Raw genomic sequence first — 24,576 nt, 5'->3', positions numbered from 1 at the left:
CGCCAGATCAAGAAGAGATACGAAGGCGAACAAGCGTCTACAGAGATGCAATAACCAGTACCCCATTTAGGGAGTCTGAGCTACGTTGTGTAATAAACAGAATGCAAAGGGGCAGGGCCCCTGGTATGGATGGCATCACAAAGCACATTCTAGATGAGGCCTATGAGCTCATTGTGCCCGAATTACTCAGAGGCTATAATGCATGCCTGGAATACGGGATTTTCCCAGCAGAATGGAAAGAGGGCCTGTTAATAACAATACTCAAACCTGGGAAAAGTGACAGGAGTGACCCACAGTCCTACAGATCAATTTCCTCCCTCTACTGGGAAAGGCTCTGGAAGGCCATATCTGGATGAGAATTAAAACAGACATAGAGGAAAAAACGGAAAATAACCAATATGGCTTCTGGCCAGGGCGCTCAACGATGGATGCCATCTTAAGGCTAAAAGAACTAGTGGAAAAATCAAGGAAAAAGTACGTAATCAGAGTTTTCTTCGACATAGTCGGCGCTTTTGACCATCCATGGTGGCCAAACATACTTGACAAACTTATAACTCTGAAGTGCACGGGAAACCTCTATTGGCTGATAAAGGATTACCTACAAGACCGAAAAGTCTTGTAGGTAAAAGATCAATAGCAGATGACAATCAAAAAGTAACAAAACAAATCTATCAGGGCTGCCCACAGGGCTCCCTACTGGGCCTGGACATGTGGAACCTAGTCTTTGACTCTAATCTAAGGCTCCTACAAGAACAGAGATTCCCAACAATTGCATATGCAGACGACGAGATGATCGTCCTCGAAGGAAACAGCAGAAAAGAAATAGAACTTGACGGACAGCAATTAATGATGGAGCAAGAGAAATGGGCAACAGCCCACAAGCTCTGGTTCTTGACTGACAAGACTGTAATGGTCATGTTAAAGAGTAGCCTTTGTATCGAGCGGCCACCTACTATCAAACTTTACGGAAAAACAATAAAAATGCTCGAAACAGTGAAGTACCTAGGACTCACAATAAGCAAAGGTTTCAATGTAACGGAACATATCAAAAACATAACCAGTAAAGCGTCAAACTACTTAAACTGTTTAGGAAGAATCACCAAGGCAGACTGGGGCCTAGGTAACTGAGCAATGCTAACGATCTATAAGGGACTGTTCATCCCATTAATAACGTACGCTGCTGCAGCATGGGCTGACAAGCTAACTGCTCATAGTAAAAGAAAATTATTAAGTGTCCAGCGCACAGCCCTTTTAAGGGCTCTTAAAGGATACAAGACCTGTTCAGCGGCAGCGCTACAGGTGGTGGCAAACGCTCCACCCATCTTACATGAAGTATGGACAGCACACGCCCGCTACTATATTAGGAAGGGCGAAAAGTTCAAAATCAACAAACGAGACTTTCAAGCAACGCCAACAAGCGAAAGTAAACAGAACATAAAACGAGAAGTGGAACAATACTCAAGAGGACAATGGCAGCAAGAGTGGTCAACAATGACTAAAGGCGTTTAATGTTGTGTAATAGTCGACATACGTACCGACTATTACACAACATTAAACGCCAGCAACAGGTGAAGTGGCTGAGAAGTAACTTCTACACTACACAATTCCTAACAGGCCACGGGGATTTCAATGCAAAGCTCTTTGGATTCGCACTGGAAAACAGCCCATTGTGTGAATGTGGACAAGAGAATACAGCAATGCACGTTCTGCTGTATTGCCCAATTTACGACCAGGAACAAAGAAGATTGAACGTCTTAACAGAACTGTCTTTAAAGTCAGACATGGACATTCGCAAGATCCTAGAAAAGCAGTGCTTCCAGCAAGTTAAAACTGCCATGGAAAATATTCTACGGAAGAGAAAGAAAATCAGACAAGATCTAAACCAACAATGATCTCATATACACCCATGCATCTAAGCAAAGGAAGAGGAGAACAAAGCCGTAGATAGGGCGGCAGAAAGAAAAGAGGACTAGACCGCCAGTATACCTTGGGCAGGGTACAGCGGGGGTGGCCGAAGGGTGTTCTCCTGGGTGGGCATAGCCTAGGGTAAGAATGGCAAACCTTTTTGAACCCACATGCCATATAGAAGTGGCATGCCGTCATTGGAAGTGGTGGAACCGCCGCTTCCCTTGTATTTAGCAAATTCATATTGGGCGATTATTTTCACATTTTAACGTACTTTAAATTAATTAAAATTAATATTTTATTATAACTGCATTATGTATCTTATTACAAATTTCTATACTACATGTGAAAAAAATGATAAGATTACTATTGTATATTCAAATATCAGTGGCGGAATGGAAGCGCTGTATTGTCGAAACCGGGTCAGCTTCCACAATGAAAATAACTGAATGGTGTAAAGCAGCCAGATTATAGGCGTTGGCGCATGCGCTTTACAGAGCACCAACCTCACCTGATTTAGCTGGTGGAAGCTACACACCAAAATATCATATAATGCTTCCAACAATTCTATCCCTTAGCCACTGATAGGGAGCTATCTGACTAAGTGAATTGCTTTAAGATTTAAAAAGTAAAGAATATTCAATGTTATTTTTATGTACGTTTCTTTGCAAAGTTATATTTAATTATAATTTTCTTTTAATTATATTGTAATTATATTGACAGATTTTCAGACAAATCTTTAGAATTTTTATCACTTTTGGATGTTAATAATTTTAATATTATGAAAAACAATTTTTCCAAGCATGTTTTATTTAATTCTTTAAATTAAGTAAATTTTATGGGAAATTTTTTGATTTATCTAAATTACGTAGTAAATTGCAATATTTATATTCGTGTCCGGATTATATTGACAAGTAACTCTTAGAAGTAAAAAGTATTATAATTAATGACAATCCGAACAAAGATGTACTAAAAGAATTATAAGATTTAATATCATTAATTTTTACAGTACTATCTACCAGTGGGTCTGTTGAATGCAGTTTTTCAACCACAAAACAAATTCATACATTGGCCTGGAACACTCAGTCGGAGGAAAGATTGTCGTCGCTAGCATCGCTTTCAATAGAAAAAGAGCTTTCAAATATGTTGATGGAATCAATGACCAGCAACTTTTATAATAAAGTAATTAATGACTTTGCAGGGAAAAAAAAAATTGCCAAATAAAGTTAGTTTATTACAAGTTAAACAAGTTTTTCTATTATTGTTTGTATCATATCAATTAGTATCGTATTATTTTAGTTCTAAAATACAAATAGTATTTTAGAACTAAAATACATAAATTGTTTATTTTTGTCATTTTCAGTATTTGTTTAAAATTTTTATGGAAATGTGAGGTTCCAGACAGGTCTGAACAGTCATGAAAGACACGAAAAAACTAGAGAAAAATTTATTAGTTTAAAAAACAGGAAAAAGTCGTTTATAGTCAGACACCCATTGTTTATATCAAACCGCAAGGCAGAAACCATAAATTGCAGAAGGAAGTCATCCTATGATCGGTGGAAGATCAAATTCATCTTTGATTTTGACTTTTCTTGTGCTCCAGTTAAGAGTCTTGTTACATTTAGTAACGAGGGACCAACCACTCGGGAAGCATAATTGAGGGAGAACGACCAATCAAAATGGACGAAAGAAAGAACAGAGATTGATATAATCCCCAACAATCGAAGACACCTTGCACTCAGTTAATGTTCCGAATAACCAAAACGCCATGTGTCAACGCGAAATAAAAAAAAAACAAACAAACAGTTTCTCGTCTATTGTGTCTATTATCTGTGTCTATTGTGCATAACTCATGCCACTTCAGACTTAGACTGTCTCTCCGACGCCAATGGACGAAGTCTCCTCGTGCCTTACAGACTTGTCAACATCACTGTCCTGGGACCACCTTCGATCGACAATTAAAGAACCACATCAATGCCCAGGACGTCCGAACAGCTGATTGTCCTAAAGCAAACTATTTTGTACATAGTGTATGTTTATTTTATGTTAAAATAAATGGTTTTTGTCAAATACTTGTCGTCTTTGTCTTTTCTGCCACCACGCACGTACAAATGGACCCTAGATTGCCCCTGCAATTAACTGATTGCCCCTGTACAAAATGAAGAAATAATTTTTAACGATACGATAGCCTCGATTATTATTATAAAAATTTTCGTTAGGCTTAAAATCGACGAAAATTCAACACGAAGCGACACGCAACGGAGAAAAGTTTGAACATCGGACAGGTTAATATATTTTTTCGTACAAAGTCGGTAATTGGAACAAATGACTAATCGGAACAACCCCAGTCTCCAATTGATTCCGATTTTCGACGCTCTATTGTATTCACTTACAGTACATACATACTCTGACAACAAAGTCATTATTTAACCTAAATGTGCCTATAATTGTGTCTTTGTTCACTAAAGAATGAAAAGATGGCTTTGATATTGCATGCTAACATCAAAAGTAAAGAAATTTGTTCTGCAGAAGAATCAATTCATGATAGTATTGCAAAATATTGTTTGATGTATTGTGAAAGCATCCTTCAAAATCAAGATCTTATTGCAACCAAGGATTCTACATTAATTTTCGAATTTGCAAAGATGATTGGAGAAAACATTAATATCTCCATTATTTTCAAATGTGATATGGTATGTTTCTCCTTAAAATTACAGTAAAGCATTGATTATCCGACTCAATTAGGGACTGGGGTTGGTCAGATAACTGAAAAAACGGATAACTGAAAAGTATGAAAAAATACGATATTAGTATAGTATATTAGTATATCGCTATTAACCTACTTCACGTTGAATTTTCATAAATGTTAAGCCTAACAAAATTTTTTTTTTTTTAAATAATAATCGTCGCTATTGTATCGTTAAAAATTATTTCTTTATTTTGCACAAAATAAATACCGGCCTCCCTTTCATGGTCGAGCCATGTTGCCAGCTAAAACTCACAAAAATTTAACAAAAATAACATTAAAGTAGTCAAGACCTAGCCAAATATTGCAGTGTCACATCACTAGCAGACATTTGAATTTGCCGACTAGAACGGGGTCGGTTAACTGATGTGATGGTTGATCGGAGGTCGGATAATCAATACTCTACTGTAGTTGATGACAGAGAAGAGTTTTTATGTGTTAATTAAGTTTGTTTTCCAGTGACATGTAAATCTTATTGTAAAAATGCTACATTTATTCAATGTGCACACTGCAGAAATGTTTTTTTCATATGCTTGTACAATAATTATTATCCACAAAATTGTGCTCCCAAACAGCAAATAGAATGAAATAACTTTTTATTAACAAAACTGGTCTTGAATAATGATAATTTTGTTTATATCTTATTATCTTTCCAAAAAAATTATAAATACAGTAAATATTACATATGAATGCCATATGTACAGTACATGAATATTTGAAAATAACTTTGAAATAAATATAATAAATTTAAAAATACAAAGAATAAAGTAAAAATAAGTTTTATTTAAAAAAAAAATTACATTAATACTGAGATTCAAAACATCAACCTCATGATTATGAAACAACTGCATCCCTACTGAGCCACCAGCCTCTCTGTAAATATTGATAGATATTCTAAAGGATTTAAGTGATTCTGCAATTTTCAACTTTAAATTTCTCTTTTTAATTTTAAGTGTTGCACCTTACTGCTTGGCACATTCAATCATTGGGAATGAACTATATCCTCACTGAGTTTGATCAAAGTCTGTGACCCCTAATGTCATGCCATCATGCCATCCCCTCATAAGTAATAACAACAAACTATATATATCATCTTATAAAATGATAAACTTTCTTCCATTAAATTGTATTTGCAACAACAAAAGACGTGTAATTTCTAACAAAATAATAAACAGCTACATATTATATAATAATAAATTTAGCAATAAATAAACTAAGCTACCATTAAGATTTCAACAATTGAAAAACCTATTCAAAATCATTCGCAAAATTTTTAACTGTTCCTTAAAAATCTGGAATTATAAATAAGTAAAAAAATATTAAAATATTCCATTTTCATAACTAAGTCATTTCAATTATATAGGACCTCTGGATCTCTAAATCCACCATTGATGTAGCTTAGATAATTTCCTATTAAGTAAAATTCTGTCAATTTTAATTACATGTGTATTTTCTGCATTCATAATAAATCTGTTCATAATTATAAAATAAATATACTATCTACGCAGATTATTTCAGTTAGAACGGACAATACCCGGATATGCACTACGTCATGAAACCAATCGTATATGGTCTTTCCCGTTCATATTAAAACGAATCATTAAATTTTATTACAGACTCAAATTCAATAGTGACAACAATTTGATTGCTCTATATCATGAAAACATCAAGCAAAGTAAACTTCAAAAAAATAAACAGCTATGGCATAACAAATTAAAAACTATCTTCAACTCTTTTGGAGTATCAGAACTACTATTTCAAGATAACATTCAAGATTGGAAAACAGGCTACTCACTACTTTTAAACTCAGCTATGGCACAATCCATAAACAAAGATCAGTTCTCATTACATAGCAGTAAATATCATCCGTGGTACTTAGATATATTTAAAATACCATCAGTTCAATCATATATGTTGTATTCGGTAAACTTGAATGTAAAACGCTTTATAGCACAACTTCGTTTAAATAAAAATTCGCTGTATGTTAACAACACTTACATAAGCTTATCAACAAAATGTTTCTTATGTAACTCCGATGATTCAACACCTTATCATTTAATATTAAAATGTCCAAAATTAAATGATATTCGTGAACACTATGACATAACTCGAACTTATAAATGCAATTCGCTAATAGAATTGTTAAAAAACTTCAACAAAATGGGTAAAAAAGACTTATATAAAATTTATAACTATTTTTGTAAAATAATCGACATTTATAAAAACAAAACAAACTAACACTAATGAAGTATTAAAACATGTTATTATTAATGAAATAGAACAATAAAATTGTAAGATTCAAATTAAAAATGTTTGGAATGTATTCACGGAAAAATAGGTGTAAATTAAAATCAAAAGTATTGTAAAGTAAAAAACAAGTAAACAATGTAAATGTAACCCCCTTGTAATAGGGAAGAAATTTCCAATAGACAATAAATGATGATGATGATGATGATTATAAAATAAATATATTGCATTGATATATATGCAACAAATACAATATTTATATTACTTACAGTTTAACTTTAGGTTAAAAAAATTAACAATTAAAAACAAAACATAATATAGCATTTAAAAACTTTTTTTTTTAAATTTTAAATATTAATTCAAACTTAAAGTATAAATGACGTTTTAATTTATTTTTGATAAAGCTGGTTAAAACCATCATTGAAATAATAACAGATTTATTATTATAAATTTTTATACCACAATCATAAAATAAATCTTAAAAAAAATTGATAAGATATCTTATTCAATGCAATATTTAGTTATACAAATCAACTTTTAATCAACTATTTTATCAAACAATTTTATACTTAATAATAATTGTGAAGTAGTTTATTATTATTATAAATCACATACTTCATGATTCATCAATTTCCAAAGTTCTTCTTTAGTAATGTGAAGCCTTTCTCGATCAGTGCTATCCAATACTACAATGACAAACTAAAATGAAGAAGATTACAATTACTTTTTTTATTTTAAAAAGATTAATTATATATTTAATAATAAAAAACTTATGATAAAAAATTTTTGAAAAATTACAAATTATCAAAACATTCTGAAAATGTTAATATTAATAACATCAAAAAAAATAATCTCCTGTAAGTTAATAAGTTTAATAGGATTAATAGATAAGATTATGATAGGATTAATAAATAGGAAAAAACTTTTCCAGAAAGTTCGAGAGAGAAAAGTAAAATCAAAATATACTTCCAAAAATTTGTTTAAACATATTTTTATATACAAATTACATTTGTTTAAATATATTTAATTTTATTAAACAAATAAAAAAAAGCACAAAACTGAACTGAAAGAATATTTGTATAAACTTTACAAAAGATTAATTTACTTGGGAATGTTAATCTATATAGATTAATTTTAAACTTTTAGTCAAAAACTAATTACTTTTGTGAAAATTTAGAAAAAGAATTTTGTCAAAAAAGAAAAATGAAATATTGATTAGTGTGTTACAATAAACAAAAATCACATCTAAAGTTTTTTTATTATTATTATATATACTGTATATACATATATAAAAATGATGTGTATGTGTGTGTAATTTATAAATTTAAACAGCAAAAATATCTTATCTAAAAATAAAAAAACTTGACATTTTATTTTCAGTAGAATAATTTATTTTTAAAATATAATCTATTCAAAAAACCCAACTAATGATACAATAAACCATTAAAATCGATATATTTTATAATTTCATAACATTATTTTAAATTTTTTATAATAGTCTTAATAATTTATTTTGATAATTACCCAATAACATATTAAATTTTTACTTTTAAAAGAAAAAAACACAATATTTATTATTTTAGTTTGGCATTAAAACTGAAACAAAAATAGAGCATTTCCAATTAATATTATGCATTAATAAAATTATAAATAATTCAAAATGCAATAATATAAAAAAACAATTTAACAGTTATGAAGAAGATATTAAAGCCATATTTTTGCTTTTTCAAAACAAAAATATTAATTTTATTTTTAAATAAAAAAATCAGTTGTGAAAATAAAAATCAACTAAATTTAGTAATAAAATCAAAAAGAAAACTTTAAATAGTTTAACCTAATTTATTATAAACATAAATGTAATTAAAAGTAATCAGTATAATTGTTTTTTCCTCATTCACTAATTTTTGAATTCTCAGAACTAAAATGATTGCAAGATGTAACACAGAAATAGTAATTAACCAATATTTTTGTACAACATTAGTAATAAAAGTAGCTTAAAAATGTCAAGTTTTGTCAAAATTTTATGATTTCAGCAAAGAAATTGGTTGGAAGCTATAATTTCTGATAAAATTAAAAATTCTTTAAATATAAGCACCAAGTCACAAACACTGCTATATAATTTTTTTAATTTACAAAACAAAGTATTTTTAAAAACCAATTTGATTAACAAAATATAATTTAAAAATAATTATTATATTAAAATGCAATATTTTAATCTTTTGTTGGAAAAATTTTAAAACTAATTAAAAATACATGAAACATTTCAAATGTTTTTTAATGAATAAAATTAAATGTTATGACTTATATCTTATCTATATTAATAACCTTAATCTATTTCAAAATAGACATTGCATAATACTTATTTCATATCAAAATTTTTTGTCAAATGATAAAATAAATTAATTACACAAAATAAGTATAAATCAAGAAGAAAAATGTACATAAAAATAAAAATTAAATTAAATTTCAAAATGATCAAAAGATAGTAAATAAGTTATTGCTAGATAATGAATTTGAACTACATATCTTTAGAAAACTGTCTCAATACTCTAACAGCTGTATTAACCTAATTTTAACAGTATGATTTTGGAATAGTTATCTAATGACAGCACTGAAATGTCAAATTTCTGTTATCTTCTAGAAATATTTAATTAAAATTTTATTTTTATTAGTAATTGCTAATTTAAAAAAACAGGTTAGTAAAATGAACTATTTGAAGTACTAAAAATGGCATATTCAGATGAATTTGGCTGAAATTGTCATAACTTCTTGAACATGGTAGTTGCATCCACCTAAACTGCAATCCTTTCAAGCATTTATTAATATTTCAAATACTTTGGAGTTTTTAATACTCTTTTAATTCAAATTTTTAATTTTTATCTGATATGCAGTTGAAACCTGATTATATGAGATAACGTACGCCAGTGCTACCTCATAAATAAAAGCACCGATAAAAAGGACAACAAAAACAATTTTGGATTAAAATTTATGAATATAAAAGATTTAGAAGATATCTTTTTAAGCCTTTTTTTTACACTTTATTGAGTTTAATCATATACAATAACAATTTTTACAACATTTATTCTTATACAGCTAATAGATACAACAGTTTTAAGAATAAAATGTATATTATTGTAGTTACATTTTAAAATGAATGATTTGTCTCAGATTGTCACTAATAAAAATATCAGTCTTAATTTAAAATTTATAGTATTAAAAAGTTTGAACAGAAATGTTCTCAGCAAAATAATTAATCAAGTAACCAACACCTTATTCGTTGCCAAGGGAGTTTATTAAAAAACGAATGTTTTTGATCTACTCCATAGATATTATTATTATCTATGGAGTAGATGATCTACTCCATAAATAATATTTTTCGTTCTTTAATAAACTCCCTTGGCAACAAATAAGGTGTTGGTTACTTGATTAAAAATTTTATTTAGAATACAACTGTGATGTCAAGTTTGTTTATTGCAATTTAACTATATAAAAAATTAAAAACATACAAAAATTTAAGTTAACAATTTCATGATATTAGCAATGAAAAAAATACAGCATGCTTAAAATCAATATTAAACCTATACGTAAGCAATATAATCAATGTACAATTAAAAAGTCTCAAAATATTAAATTTATAAAAATTTAATATTTTCAGGTATAATTCAAGTAAAGTAAAAATCACTTAGAAAACAAAAAGATGTTTAGAATGTTTTATTCTACAATTATATATTGCAAAAGGTTACTTAAAACAGACCAAAAATATTTATCCTCTGAAAAGATTGAAAAATATAAATAAAGTAAAACCTCTCTAATTTGGACTATTGTTTTGCATTGTGTATTTTTTTCAAGATAATGACTTTGTCAATTCTAATCCAAGCTTTAACAAAATGCATCAAGATACAATCAAAGAACAATTAGAAAAAGAAATTACAAACAAAAATTAACTTCTTTTTTTAAGCCCAAATTAGTTAATATTGGCAGTGACTAGAACAATGCCACTACTACTATTGCATCGTACAAGTTTATTAAACCACTGTATTTGTTCATTTAAAGTGCCCAATAAAATCTGATTTTTAAATAAAGTGCAATTTCAGACCATACAATATTCATTTGAGTAAAAACCTTGCTATTTCAGACTTTCACTAATTTGAACTAGACTATTCCAATTAGTCTGAATTAGCAAGGTTCTACTATATCTATTGATTATATCTCAAATATGTAGGTAAGTGTTTATAGACTCATAATTAAAATTGTCTAGATAATACCAATAAACCTTTTAAGCAATCTGAAGCCTATATTTTAACAAGCAAATATTTATTGTGACGTCACAATGATTATTATTTATGGGTAAAAATTGTAGCACGGTATTGTGACATTGTGACAATGTCACACTCTTAGCTGATTCCAAAATTGCATTTCAACATAAACCAACACATTAAAAATTGCAGTCCAGTATTGTGACAACCATATTTTTAATTTATTGAATTTAAATAATATACTCTTCATATCAAATTTCTTTCAGTAGTGTCTTTCCCCTACACAGCACACTTTTCCTGTAGCAAGCCCCTGTACATCATACTTTTCCTGTTAGCAATAGTGTCATGCCAGTCATCTAACTAACTCCTTTCAAGGAAGAATTTTTGAATTAAAATAATATGACTTCCGGTTTACATTGGAAGTTTGTATATAGTTAATCAGGGCCTCCTGCCTCCAAGCTTTCCAAATCTGGTCTCGGCTTTCATCTAACTAACTCCATTCTCAAGATTAAGGAAAGACAGACAGAAGGAATTTACAGGTCTACAATTTTTTCAAATTGCAGCCCAAAAATCATACATAGATAATTCAAACAATATAAAATATAACATAATTATTCCTTTTTTTTATTCTGTCTAAAAGATGTTGAATAAACTTCTACAATAATTTCCCAGCATTCATTAAATCCAAAAAAAATTGAAATTTTGTAATTGCACACTTTTTAAATGTTCCTTAAATGAAAATATATAATATATCCATTTTTCTCAGGTTTAATTAGAAGAGAAAAATGATTTAACAAGTTTTTAATTGTTTGTAGTAATAGCTAATGAACTGCTAGTAGAATAATAAATTTAGATATATTAACAAAAGTGTGAACCACTATTTTATGAGTTAAATTATATAGAATGAAAATTTCTAAATCCTTCATAACTTTATTATAGAACTTGTTATGAAATTAACAAATGTCAAATTTATACAGAGAAGGTTATTCAAATAAAGAATTATCACACTAAGAACCTCTCTTTCCTTTATTTTTATACTATATATAAATGAATTTTCAGAAATATTTGTACTATTGGGATTACAGGGACTTTCTTTTGATTCAGAGCAAAATCTACACTGTTTATTAAATGCAAATTATACATCACTCTTAGCTGATTCCAAAGTTGCATTCAATGTAAACCAACAGAAATATATAAAACTTAACTTTTCAATAAATGTTGAAAAACAAAAAAGGTGTAATATTTCAAAATAATGAAAAACTAAAAAAATCTGACAGACTTTTTATTAATAAAACAGAAGTTAAATTTGTTCCTGAGATCAAATATTTAGAAATTTATTTTTTGAGTTCAGTTTTTTTTTTTAATTTACCATTGATCCTTCAATATAAACATCTCAATAACTCAATATATATTAATAATCAATCAACCAACAGCCAAATTAATCAGGCAGGAATTAAGCTACAAATATTAAATTTGAAAATTATATGATATGAATAACAAGGAAGACATTAGGTGCCATCTCTTAATGGAACTTCAATTGAAATTAAACAAGTTTGATGTCAAATTTAAAGACCATTGTATAAATATAGCTTCAACAGCAACTTGTCCTTACTGTGGTACTAATGAAGATCTATTAGTAACTCACTATTTGCTTCTTGCTCAACTTAGACCAATCTCAAAGACCAGATATTGGGTATTCATTTTACTCAATGCCAAATAATGAAAGTCTTTCTAAACTATTGTTTAAAATTTGTCTATTTTTTCCATTCACTAACTTATTTAAGATAAATTTTACTAATATTGTATATTTTTATGTTCTCTCCCACTGTAAAAAGCTCTTGCTTAAATCAATAAGTGTAATAATACTGTATTTATTATATCAAATGTCCCAAATAAATTGACCCAGTAGTTATATCATCAAATTTTATCTAAATGTTATAAATATATGTAGCTTGAACCAAAACATGTTTACAATATATTTTGTCTAAATTGATAGAATAGCTATTTGAAAGCAAGAATGTACAGTACTACATTTAGTTTTTCAATCTAAAAGAAAAAAAAATCTAAACAAAATTGCTTTTTGTTAGTGAAAAAATTCTTTTAGTTTTAAAAAAGATGCCAAAGAAATATCAATAAGTTGACATACAATCTACAAACAATTACTCAATTCTGTAAACTCTGAACATGCATACTTGCACTTTTTGCAGAAAGTAAGATAATTTTATAAGATAAATTATGTATTAACATAAAAGATATAATTTATACAAAAATACATTTAATAACCACAAAACAAAATTTTTTTTATTATTATTTAGATTGTTAAGTTTACATTATGCAAGGTAATATTTCATATATTATGCAACTTATGTAGCTATTTCTTTAGCATTTTTACACTAAATATATAACAAGAAATAAATAGTTCAGCATAAATAATTAGTAGTTTCTCTAAATATTGTTGAGTTTAAAGAAAAATAATTGAATAGTAGTGAATGGGATTTTACTTTCAAACTGATATTCTAAAGATGTAAGAAAAAATATGATATAAATAGTCTTGATTCAAACATCATGCAATCAATGAGTGAAACAAAGTAAAAACATAGAATATAATAATAAAAAAAATAGTGTTACTCAGTTTAATATTAAATTATTTTCATCTTGAGTGAAATGCATATTTTATCTGTAATGCAAGTTTTAAATATATTAACTAATAACTTAAAAGTCAAGAAGAAAAAAATAATTTTGTAATTAAAATTATAATTTATATTCATAATAAAAAAAATTAACTTTTAACCTCAGTATTATTGTAATAAGTATTCCAAGAAGAACGTAATGATTCTTGTCCTCCTAAATCCCACATGACAAAACGAATATTTTTCCAAATGACTTCTTCAACATTACTCCCTATAGTTGGTGTTGTATGAACAACTTCATTCATTAAGCTGTTGAAATAATTGATAAAAATAAATTGATAAAGCAACTAAGAAAATAAACATTGATAATAGTTTATTTTCTTGATTTTTGAGTTAGTTGATTTTTTGAAACTTAAAACAAGTTTCAAAAAAATATTAAAAAAATCAACATTTATAAGTAGAAATAAATATTTAATCTATTGTATTTTTTATAATAATAACCTAACCTAATATATTTTAATAAAGTAATTTTCTATAATAATAACTTAACCTAAATAGAAATAAATAATCCAGATATTTTTTAATCACTTGAAAGTTAAAATACCAGATTTTTATTTTGATTATTGTAATACTTACAACTGATATAAAATTGTAGTTTTCCCAGCATTATCTAAGCCTATAATAATGACTTTATGCTCTGAAATAAATATAATTTTTGCATTAAAAATTTATTTATTTATTTTTTTAAATGATCATTATTTTTAAATCAAAAATGTTATAATTACTTGATAATTTAACTAAACAAATTAACATATTTTAAATTTTATTTTTAGATTACATTCTGCAAGAAATATTTTTTTAAAAGTTGAAAACATTAAATTGTTAACCTGTCTGTTTTCTCTATGCAAATTTCATACTACTCAGTTCTCAGCTATTCTTCATTTCATAAATTTTTAAATTTAAAGAATGAAGAATAGCTAAGAAACTGTTGGTGTTAGCCTTAAATTAAAAATTAAGTTTAACACAACATACTAGGACTGAGGTAACTGCATAGTTGCAAAACCTGCTATTTTTGGAAAAAGTTATCCAGAGCTAGAAAATGTTCACCTTTTTGAGATAACATAACACCATGTTTCTGAAGGCTATGCATTAAGACCAATACTAACAAGCTTGGTCAAGCCAATCTGATAGCACACTCCACAAAAGCGAATTAAATATTAATTTTGTTTAAAATAAATTTTATAAATTCTCTGAATCAAGTAGTTGTTGCACATGCGCAATAAATGGATTGAATGGAACATAACACTTAGATAACAAAAGTGAAGTCATTGCATATGCACATGGATATCTGACAGACAGACAAAAGTCCTAACAGAAGCACTTCACTACTATAATAGAGCATGCTAAAAAGCCCAAGATTGTATGGTAATTCTTTTAGAAATTGCCCACTCTCAAACATTAACGTTTGCTTTGAGCTCAACACTGTCATATGAATAACACAGTGAGACAAAAAAAAATCTGGACTGAGTTTAAAGCATCATAACTTCTGAACTCAAAAAAATCATTTTAAAATCTTTGCACCAAAAATTACATTATACACATCCGGTTACAGCACATGAAGCTTTCAAACATTTGTGAGTCTGTTTGGAAAAATGACTTCAAAAGAGAACATATTAAGAAAGCACATTGTATAAATGTACAAAAAGGAAGCAAACCACTCAAAAAAATTAATGGGGGTGGATTTTTTAGCTGAAAGTCATAACAAATCAACTGTATATAATATTTTGAAAAAGTATGAAATATCTGGAACATGGAAAAGATCAGAAAGTGGAAGAAAGCTAGTTGTTATGAATGCTAAAAACCAAAGAACATTGCTATAAATGTTTGACAACAAAGATGCAATTAGCCAGGTGAAGGCAGCTAAAAGATTGCATTGTCATCAAACATAAATAGGTAAGACACTTAAGATGATAGTGTTGTCACCAGGCTGGTTTTCACCCAGACAAGCTGGTTTTTAAATTCATGGTCTGGATTAATTATTAACTTGTGCGGTTTTTGAATGTTTTTAACAAACTGTGCACAATACTAGAAAGAGTAGGAAATTTGGAAGACAAGTTAAAAGCAGAAAAAATAATTCACAGTCATGTGCAATTATATTAAAAAAAGGAAATTTCCAAACATTCAGAGGATAATTAAATTTATATTTAGCATTCCAACTTTTAATGCATACGTTGAAAGATGTTTCTCTTCAATGAATAACTTATGGTGAGATAAAAGAAACAGATTAACACTGGAAAATATTAAAGCCAAACTACTAATTTGCAGTAACAAAAATTGAATGTAAAAATTTTTATGAAGAAATAATAACTTTTAGAAGCAGCTAGGAGCAACCAAAAATACACTTTTAAGGCAGTAAATAAAGAATAATGTAATTTTCTCAATTATTTTCATGTAGTTTATTATTATATGTAACCATTACTGATGTTAGTTTTCAAATTTATATATATGTATTATATATTGTATCAGATACAATGTATTGTTTGTAACTTATTATTATTAATGTTGGTATGTGTTACTATTTATTATTTTTACTTTTATGTATTTGCAATTTATATCGACATCGGACTGTTACTAATTATTTTTGGATAAAACATTATTATTTTATTAAATACATCATTGCTGGAAATTCTAAGGTGTTGGTTTTTTTAAAGTATTTATATTCCAGTAAGTTGTTTGTTTTATTATTTTTGGATATGCCACATGTGATTATTGTATTACTTTAATAATATATCATGTACATGTTTACCTTCTAATAAGAAAAAATATTTATTTTCTACTCACAATAAAGAAAATCAATTTTTTTTATTTCTAAGTATAACATTCTAACTTTAAAATGTCTGGATCAGCAATTTTAAAAAAAGATAGCAACACTATAAGATGGGCATAAAGAAAAGGAAGAAAAAGAGGGCCACAGAGTACACTGCTGAAAAAATTGATGAAATCTGAACTCAACACAGATGGCTCATGAGAAATTTTGATTTCTAAACATTCATTTTGGACAACAAGTACTATTTTTCTCTCTCTGGCATGCAAATGCCAGGAAATAAACTTTACAATTACTCCAGGCAACCCTATTAGATCTTGTGACTATACACAGCTGAACAGAAATGCAAGAGACTCAAAAAGACTTTACTAAAAAGTTCTAAATAAAAAAATTTGTGGAATACAATTATTTAAACAAGATAAAACAAAATGACAATTAATAAAACAATTGTTAATTTTTCACTAGCACAAAAAATTGTATATATATACCATACATACATACATATGTATGCATCCTGTACAGAATTGCATATTATACAACTCCTAGACAAAAAATTAGAATATTCACCTAACTGGAAGTTCAGTGTACATTTTCTCATAAACAACTAGAGCATGAAAATTGTTTTCGACACTACATAAATAATATCTACATATATTTATTATACCCATTAATCAGACAAATTAACTCAAATGTTTTTTGTTACAAATGGAAATGAAATGACAAAAAAATTAAAACAGTTTGACCATGATAAAAAATTAGAATATTAGCAAAAACAGCAAACAACCAAAAAACTAAATTTGCATATTGTTGGGCAGTGCAATATAACAGTGCAACATGGGGCATAAAGATACAATCATAGCCTTGTACAAAGCAGGAAGAACACAAAAAGAAATTGTGAATTATGTAAAGTGCTCACAGCCAATAGTCTGTAGAGTACTGAAACAACAAACAGTGTTCAAGTTTTAACTAACAAATGCCAAAAATGTGGATGTAAATGAGCAACAACTGTGAGGGACGAGAGAAACTTGAGGACTGTCATGCAAAATTGCTTTAAAAGCAAAAAACACTTGCATGCACAATAGAGAACAACTGGAGTGAATGTTAGTAGCCAAACCACATGCCGAAGGTTGAACAACTTGCACTTCAACGGCCATGTTCCCAAGATGAAGCCATCTCTAATGAAAAAGCGATGACCAGCATGTGTCAGATGGTGCAGAAAGAGGCTCATATGGTGACAAGATGATTGGAATAATATTCTCTTCAGTGACAAATCCCTGTTTTGTCTCTCCTGTGGTGACCAAGGCCCATGTGTATGGAGAACAACCAAAGAGGCCTTTGAAAAGGACTGTGTGAAGAGATCCTTGAAGTCTGCATCGTCCATCATGATCTGGGGATGCATGAGTGCTAATGGCATAGAACAACTGTGCATTCTTCGGGAACATGTCAATGCACAGACATATCAAGACATCTTAGAAACATTTGTGATACCATCAGCAGAGAATTTAGTTGAGGAAGCATTTCTATTTCAATAAAACAGGGCATCCTCTCATACTGCAAAGTCAATAATATGTTGATTACAAGAATGAAAGACTGCAATCCTGCCTTCACCAAGCAGTTCTCCAGACTTAAACCCCTTTGAAAATTTGTGGGGAGTCATGAAACGACAACTTAATGAACGATGCCTAACTTCTAAAGAGTTACTAGTGACGTGCATTCAACACATTTGGAACTGCATCACCAGAAACGAACGTGAAGCATTAATCTGCACCATGTCCAAAGATTGCAAGCAGTAAAAACAACGAAATAAACTTAATGTTTTTTGGCATGCAATGTCAAAAAACATTAAGTTCATTTCATTGTATTTCCTATATTTAACCCACATTTAGCTAATATTCTATTTTTTTGTCATTTAATTTCCATTTGTAACAAAAAACATTTGAGTTAATTTGTCTGATTAATGGGTATAATAAATATATATAGACATTGTTTATGTAGTGTCCAAAATAATTTTTGTACTCTGTGTTGTTCATGAGAAAATGTACACTAAACTTTCAGTTAGATGAATATTCTAACTTTTTGTTAAGGAGTTGTATACAATAAATAAATATTCTGCAAACAAAAGTGTTATTTATCTAACTTATATTTGTCAAAAGTACATAAATAAATTATACAGAGTGTCAAATTCTCATCTGCTAAAAAGCATTTACTTGCATACTGAACAGAGTGTATTGTTTATTTGTGACGTTTCAGTTTCAATGATGTATTTTATTTACACTGAACTCCTGATTACCCATGTGCAGATTATCCATGCATCATCAAAATATTAGAATTACTGACAAAGTAACACAAACAACATTCAGCTTTTCTTTCCTCCCTCAACTATCAATTCTAAGAGACAGAAGTGAGGTGATTCATTAGTCCTGGAGTTTTATTTTGCAGTAGGCAAGTTGGCACTATAAACAACAGATTTGAAAAAATATCCTATTAGTCCCAAAATTAAAATGCAGTAGTTTGGAAAAAATTTAAGAATTATGTGTAGAAATTTAAAATTTCAGTTTTTACACAGTATTTTTGGAAATAGAAAAAAATAAATAAATAAATCTCCTACATAAAGTACTTAACATTGGATTTTTTTCCAGTGGCCCATAGAACTAAAAGAGGCTTTCTGTCCCACAAAAAACTATCCAGTAGATAAAATGTCAACACAGTTGTGACCATGAAAAGCCCTGGAAATATATCCTTATGTTGCATGCAAGAGTTTCAGTCAATGTTAAACACACTTTTGATTCAAGATTATGAACTTTTATTCAAGGTATTGTCATTCAAAATGTGTTTCTTTGTTATTGTAATTCTTCCAAAGAACTTGCAAATCAATGAAATCTACAAGTTTCATTAAACATTGCTTCCAATACAAAACTATGCCTTTTGCCCAAGCTGATGAACATTATGATTAGTTATCTAATTCTGACTATACAGAGAAAATAATTACAAAAAATCCTTAATCTTAAACCTTAATATTGTACTAAACAAGTAAATAGGCATTCTTAGTGCCCTCAGTTATTTATTCAACAAGTGTGCATTGAACAGGATGACTTCCCCATTTGAAAATTTGGCATTATTGTCCTCTAAGAAACAGAACAACATGCACCTATAGACTTTTACCCTTCTTATCTTGTCACTTTCCCACAAGCATTTTAGTAGTACACCTATCCCTCGATTTACACGGAAGATAGGTTCCTGAGAAAAACATGTAAATTGAATTTGTATCTTTTTGAATGTAAAACCGTGTAAATCGAAAAGTATGCAAAAAACGCATAATTTCGTTGTTTATTAATTATGAATTTTTTTCAATTTTTTAAAGGTACATAAATCAAACAAAAATATTGAAAGGCAAAAAAAATATATTATTCTTTTATTAATTAAATACGAAGTACAAAGGAACAAAAAATAAAATCTGAAAGATTCATAAAAATGTAATGTAATTGTGTAATGTAATGTAATGTAAAAAATGTAATTAAAAATAATGTAACTGTTTGTTACTTATGAATATGAAAAATTAAAATTTTCTGGTTTAAAACTATGTGCAATGAATGCAACTTCATGTGTATGGGGGAGTACCCTACATCAGTTTATCAGTTACTATTTGACAGATTGAAATAAAACTGTCACCTAGTATCCTAAATATCAACTATAACATATAATTAAGGTGGATTGGAATATAGATGTAGATTAGAGTTAAAAATTGTTCCTTTTGGTCATAGCCAGTTTATTTTCTACATTTATTTTTTAAACCGTGTAAAAGCGAAAATGTGTAAAAGAAGTACCGTGTAAAACGAGGGATAGGCGTATATACATCTTTGGAAATTATACCTATCCTTTACTCAAACTTTGAATGCTTGTGATAGTCCATAATTACACACAACATATATTTTTATTGTATGGAAAGATAAGATATGCACAGAAAGCAAAATCACCAATAGCTCAAAACCAGTCATTTGTGGACATATATCCCTCTTGCATCTATATTTTTAATTTTGTTAAATTTTAGATCTAAAAATTATCATTAAATTTGTTAGATTTATTAATTTTTTTTAAAATTTACTCAAAAATTGTCAATAGAGTTATAAATATTCTACAAACAAAAAATGAAATTTAACACCCAAGAAATTTAAAGCAATAAAAGGTCAATGACTGGAAACAAAGATAGCTTATAAATCTAGATGTTTATTTTTCCAACTAACAGTTTTTAAATTTACAAAAAGGTAATGATAATTTACAAATATATTATAATTTTAAATAATATCAATTTATTATAAAAAACTTAGTTACAATACTAAAAAAAATTATCTTAAAAATACTGTATTTTAAATGAAAATCGTAGAAAAAACAGATAAATATACTAAAAAATCTTTCATAGAAATTAAATTACAAAATTATTGAATATAATTTCTGAATTTCATAAAATTAAAGTAGCTTAAAATATTAATTTTGAAATGTATGAAAGAGTGATTTATGGATATAAAAATGTCAATTTTACAATAAAGATTAAAAACATACACATGTTAAATTATTTAAACCAACTATAACTGATTGCACAAATACTGAAATACTTCAAAACATAATTTTATCAAATAAACAAACATTCAAAATAATCATTACTAATTGGAATGCATGTGTTAAATTTAAATGGTGCACTATTAAACTTACACGTTTAATTACAGTTTAATTAGTTTAATTACAGTTGGTAGCTGGGATTTAATTTTTTTAAAAATTAAATCCCAGCTACCAATAATTTTCATTATAGTTTGACTGTTAATTAAAATAATCATTGTAATTAGCTTACAGTTAAAAATTGAACAAAAATTCTAAATAGAAAAAGTTACTTTTTTTAGTACTATTTTTTCATTTTATATATAGAAATGTTTGTTCCTTATTTTTTTTTTTTACTAATTTCAAGCTTAAAGTTTAACTTAGAGAATTTAGAAAAAAATTATAATAATTTGGACAACTTTTTATAAAATGTTTGAAATGTTATGTCAATAATAATAAAACCAATTTAAATGTAATCAGTAACATATTTAATATATCCTTACAAACATTTTTAAAACTGAATACTAATTAATTATACTTTATACTCTGTAAACAGAAATATACAGGCATATTTTTTGCAAAATATCAAAATTGATATGTACAGTTTTATTGAGAATACCAGAAAACAAACCAAAAATTTAAAATACCAGTGATCACTTTATGTGTGTTTTTCAATCGGTAATAAAGTTATAATCAGAAGCATCCTTAAATGAAAAAAAAATGGCAAAAGTGCACATTTTAACTTTTTAGTCTGTTTTCTTATATCATGGATAAAATTATAAATCTCTTAATTTTAATTCTACTCTTAAATTTTTCTCCTAACTTCATTTCTACTGAAACAAACAGTCTTATTTATAAAGTCAAAATTACTGTGTGAAAGACATTTTTGGATTATTTAACCAACCTTTGTTTAAACCAGGGGTATCCAACCTTTCTGTTCCTCTGGCCACATTAGAAGAAGTCATGGAGTTTTGGGCCACAAGTATGTATAATATACTGGTGGCCCAATCCTTAAATATACAAGTATATTTAAGGATTAACATGTCTAGATTAGAGTAAGAACTTTATCACAATAAAGGATATTTTAAAAAATTACTTCTACAGGCACTTTTAATTTTTACTTACAAATAGATAAATTCATTTATTATACAGGAGACAAACAAAAATTTATTTGAAAAACAAATATTTATTTTATTTGGGTCTCTAATTAATAAAAAATGATGAAACACCATTTTAAAATGCATTTTTATTCAACTAATATATTTATAAATAATATGTAGCCCAAAAAGTAACCAATGTGCCAAATGCTATTTTTTTGTGCCAAACTAAAAAGGGTAGCCAAATGTAACACTGGAAGGAATACTAAATAAAGCTGGAGTTGGGACTCAAAGGATTATAGACCCAAGGAGAGAAAGGACAAAAGATAAAGTAGTGAGAAAGGTTGGAAAATTAAAGGTCAATATTTGCATAACAGAAGGTCTATTTAACCTTTCTCACTACTTTTTATCTTTTGTCCTTTCCCCAAATTTGGGTCTATAATCCTTTGAGTCACAACACCAGTTTTATTTAGTATTCCTTTCTCATTCACACTTTCCAAGTATTTGAAAATATTTCCTTTACATTCAAAAATAAAATATGTATAAAGTTTTGTGAAACTTCTCTTTTGAGTTTATGCCATTAAAATAAATAAATAAAAAATAAATAAAACAATTTGTCGGTTTTGTTTACACATTTATTGAATCGCATTGGAACTTGCCTTGGGCCGCATGCAGCCCGTGGGCTGTACACCCCTGGTTTAAACTGTCTCATAACAGGCAATGTGGTATTAATTTAAATTTTATCAAATTTGATGAGTTTACAAGTTTAAAGATGACCCACTAACAATATGTAAATATTTACGTATAAAAAAAATATATATATTTAGCAACTCAGCAAGACAACTCTAAGCTTCCATAACGACTTATAATAACATTTTTAAATATCCCACTATGCAAATTGTCTGCAGAAAATTATATTTACTTATTAAAAATTATGACAAATTACATAAAATGCAATTTTATCTACGTAATTACATTTATTCAATATTGCAAAGTTTATACATTGATCAATATCAAACATATATATCACACTAACTTTAAAGTGCTTTGTAATATGTTAAATATTTGCAAACGTTTTTGGTCCACCCTAGGAGGGGTGAAGTTCTACTAGAGAATATGCTTTTGTGGTGCAATTCATTAGAAATTTAAAATTTAAAAAGGAAATTTGAAGGAAATTAGAACACGTTGGAAACAGAACAGAACGGAATCGCACCAGAAAAAGATTTTCTCTAGTAGAACTCCACCCGAAAAAGATCCTAGAGTAGATGTTTGTGATGTAGTAGACCGAAAATGTTTGTGATACGTTAAATATTTGCAAAGCATTTTAAGGTTAGTGTGATATATTTGTCAATGCTTTGTTTATTAGATGGATTTTAATATCAAACATATTTCAGATTAAAAAGTTGGCTTATTTTTCTGTTTTAAGCAAGATACATAAACGAAAGTAAAACAAAAAAGATCCAAAACTACCAAAAACAACAAATATGTTTAAGGACAACAAAAAAAACTTTCAAAATTGTTAGTTCTTCGAAGAAACAACAAAGGGAATAATTCTTAAGTAATTTATATTATTTTAAAGTAAATTATTCTAATAATCAGGTACGGATAACGACTTGTTCAGGAATTCTAACCAGCAAAAGGCCTTGACATATTAACTTGTTTTCAAATTATAGTAAAACATACTTGCTTATGAAATACCTTTTCATATAAAAATCATTCAAAATGAATCTATAAAAAGAAAAATTTCATTTTATATATGCAAAACAGGATTTCTTTGTATATAAACTATATCCCATATGACAAAATACTTAAAAATTTGATATACATAAACAACATTTGCAGTTTGAATAAAAATAATAAACAGGTCATTGGTGATTAATTATTTATTGATTTAAATATATATTAATGAAACATTTTCGTATATTTCTTACCTTCATTATTAAACAAACTCCAAATTTTTGCAAATAATATTCCCATATTCACTTTAAGAAATCCTAATAATGAAAATTCATTGTATAATTATTACAGTTCATTTTTAACAATGTTTACGAATTAGATAATTTGTAAATGAATGTCAAATTGATTTATAATTCATAAAACTTCGAACCGAGAACATTTAAAGAGAACAAAATGACGCCTATAAACCATCAGCTGAATCAACTAGTTAGTTAGTTATAAGTATGATTATTGGTTGTTTTTTATTTACGTAATTGTGATGTTTTGAAATTAAACATATGACGAGTCACTACTTTTGACACGTGACTTACATTTTCTAACACGT

At 27.9% G+C, this 24,576-nt stretch overlaps 1 protein-coding gene and 1 long non-coding RNA gene across 2 annotated transcripts in view; both read right to left on the bottom strand.

Annotated features, from left to right (window-relative positions):
- LOC136985209 (ADP-ribosylation factor-like protein 5A) overlaps positions 1-24,535 on the bottom strand; it is a 48,152-nt gene extending 23,617 nt beyond the window's left edge. Inside the window, exons 1-4 of the mRNA XM_067282442.1 lie at positions 24,227-24,535; positions 14,421-14,481; positions 13,946-14,093; positions 7,514-7,597 (exon numbers count right to left, since the gene is read on the bottom strand). Of these exons, the coding sequence (XP_067138543.1) occupies positions 7,514-7,597; positions 13,946-14,093; positions 14,421-14,481; positions 24,227-24,272 (339 nt within the window). The 5' untranslated portion in view covers positions 24,273-24,535. The remainder of the gene's footprint in view (positions 1-7,513; positions 7,598-13,945; positions 14,094-14,420; positions 14,482-24,226) is intronic.
- The window catches only part of LOC136985215 (uncharacterized), a 118,576-nt gene that overhangs the window by 24,550 nt on the left and 69,450 nt on the right, over positions 1-24,576 (bottom strand). The window lies entirely within an intron of this gene.

This window comes from Centruroides vittatus, unplaced genomic scaffold (assembly GCF_030686945.1).
Source record: "Centruroides vittatus isolate TY-2023 unplaced genomic scaffold, ASM3068694v2 contig_955, whole genome shotgun sequence".
NCBI classification, from domain to species: Eukaryota; Metazoa; Arthropoda; class Arachnida; order Scorpiones; family Buthidae; genus Centruroides; species Centruroides vittatus.
This window is presented reverse-complemented; position numbering and strand designations above follow the sequence as displayed.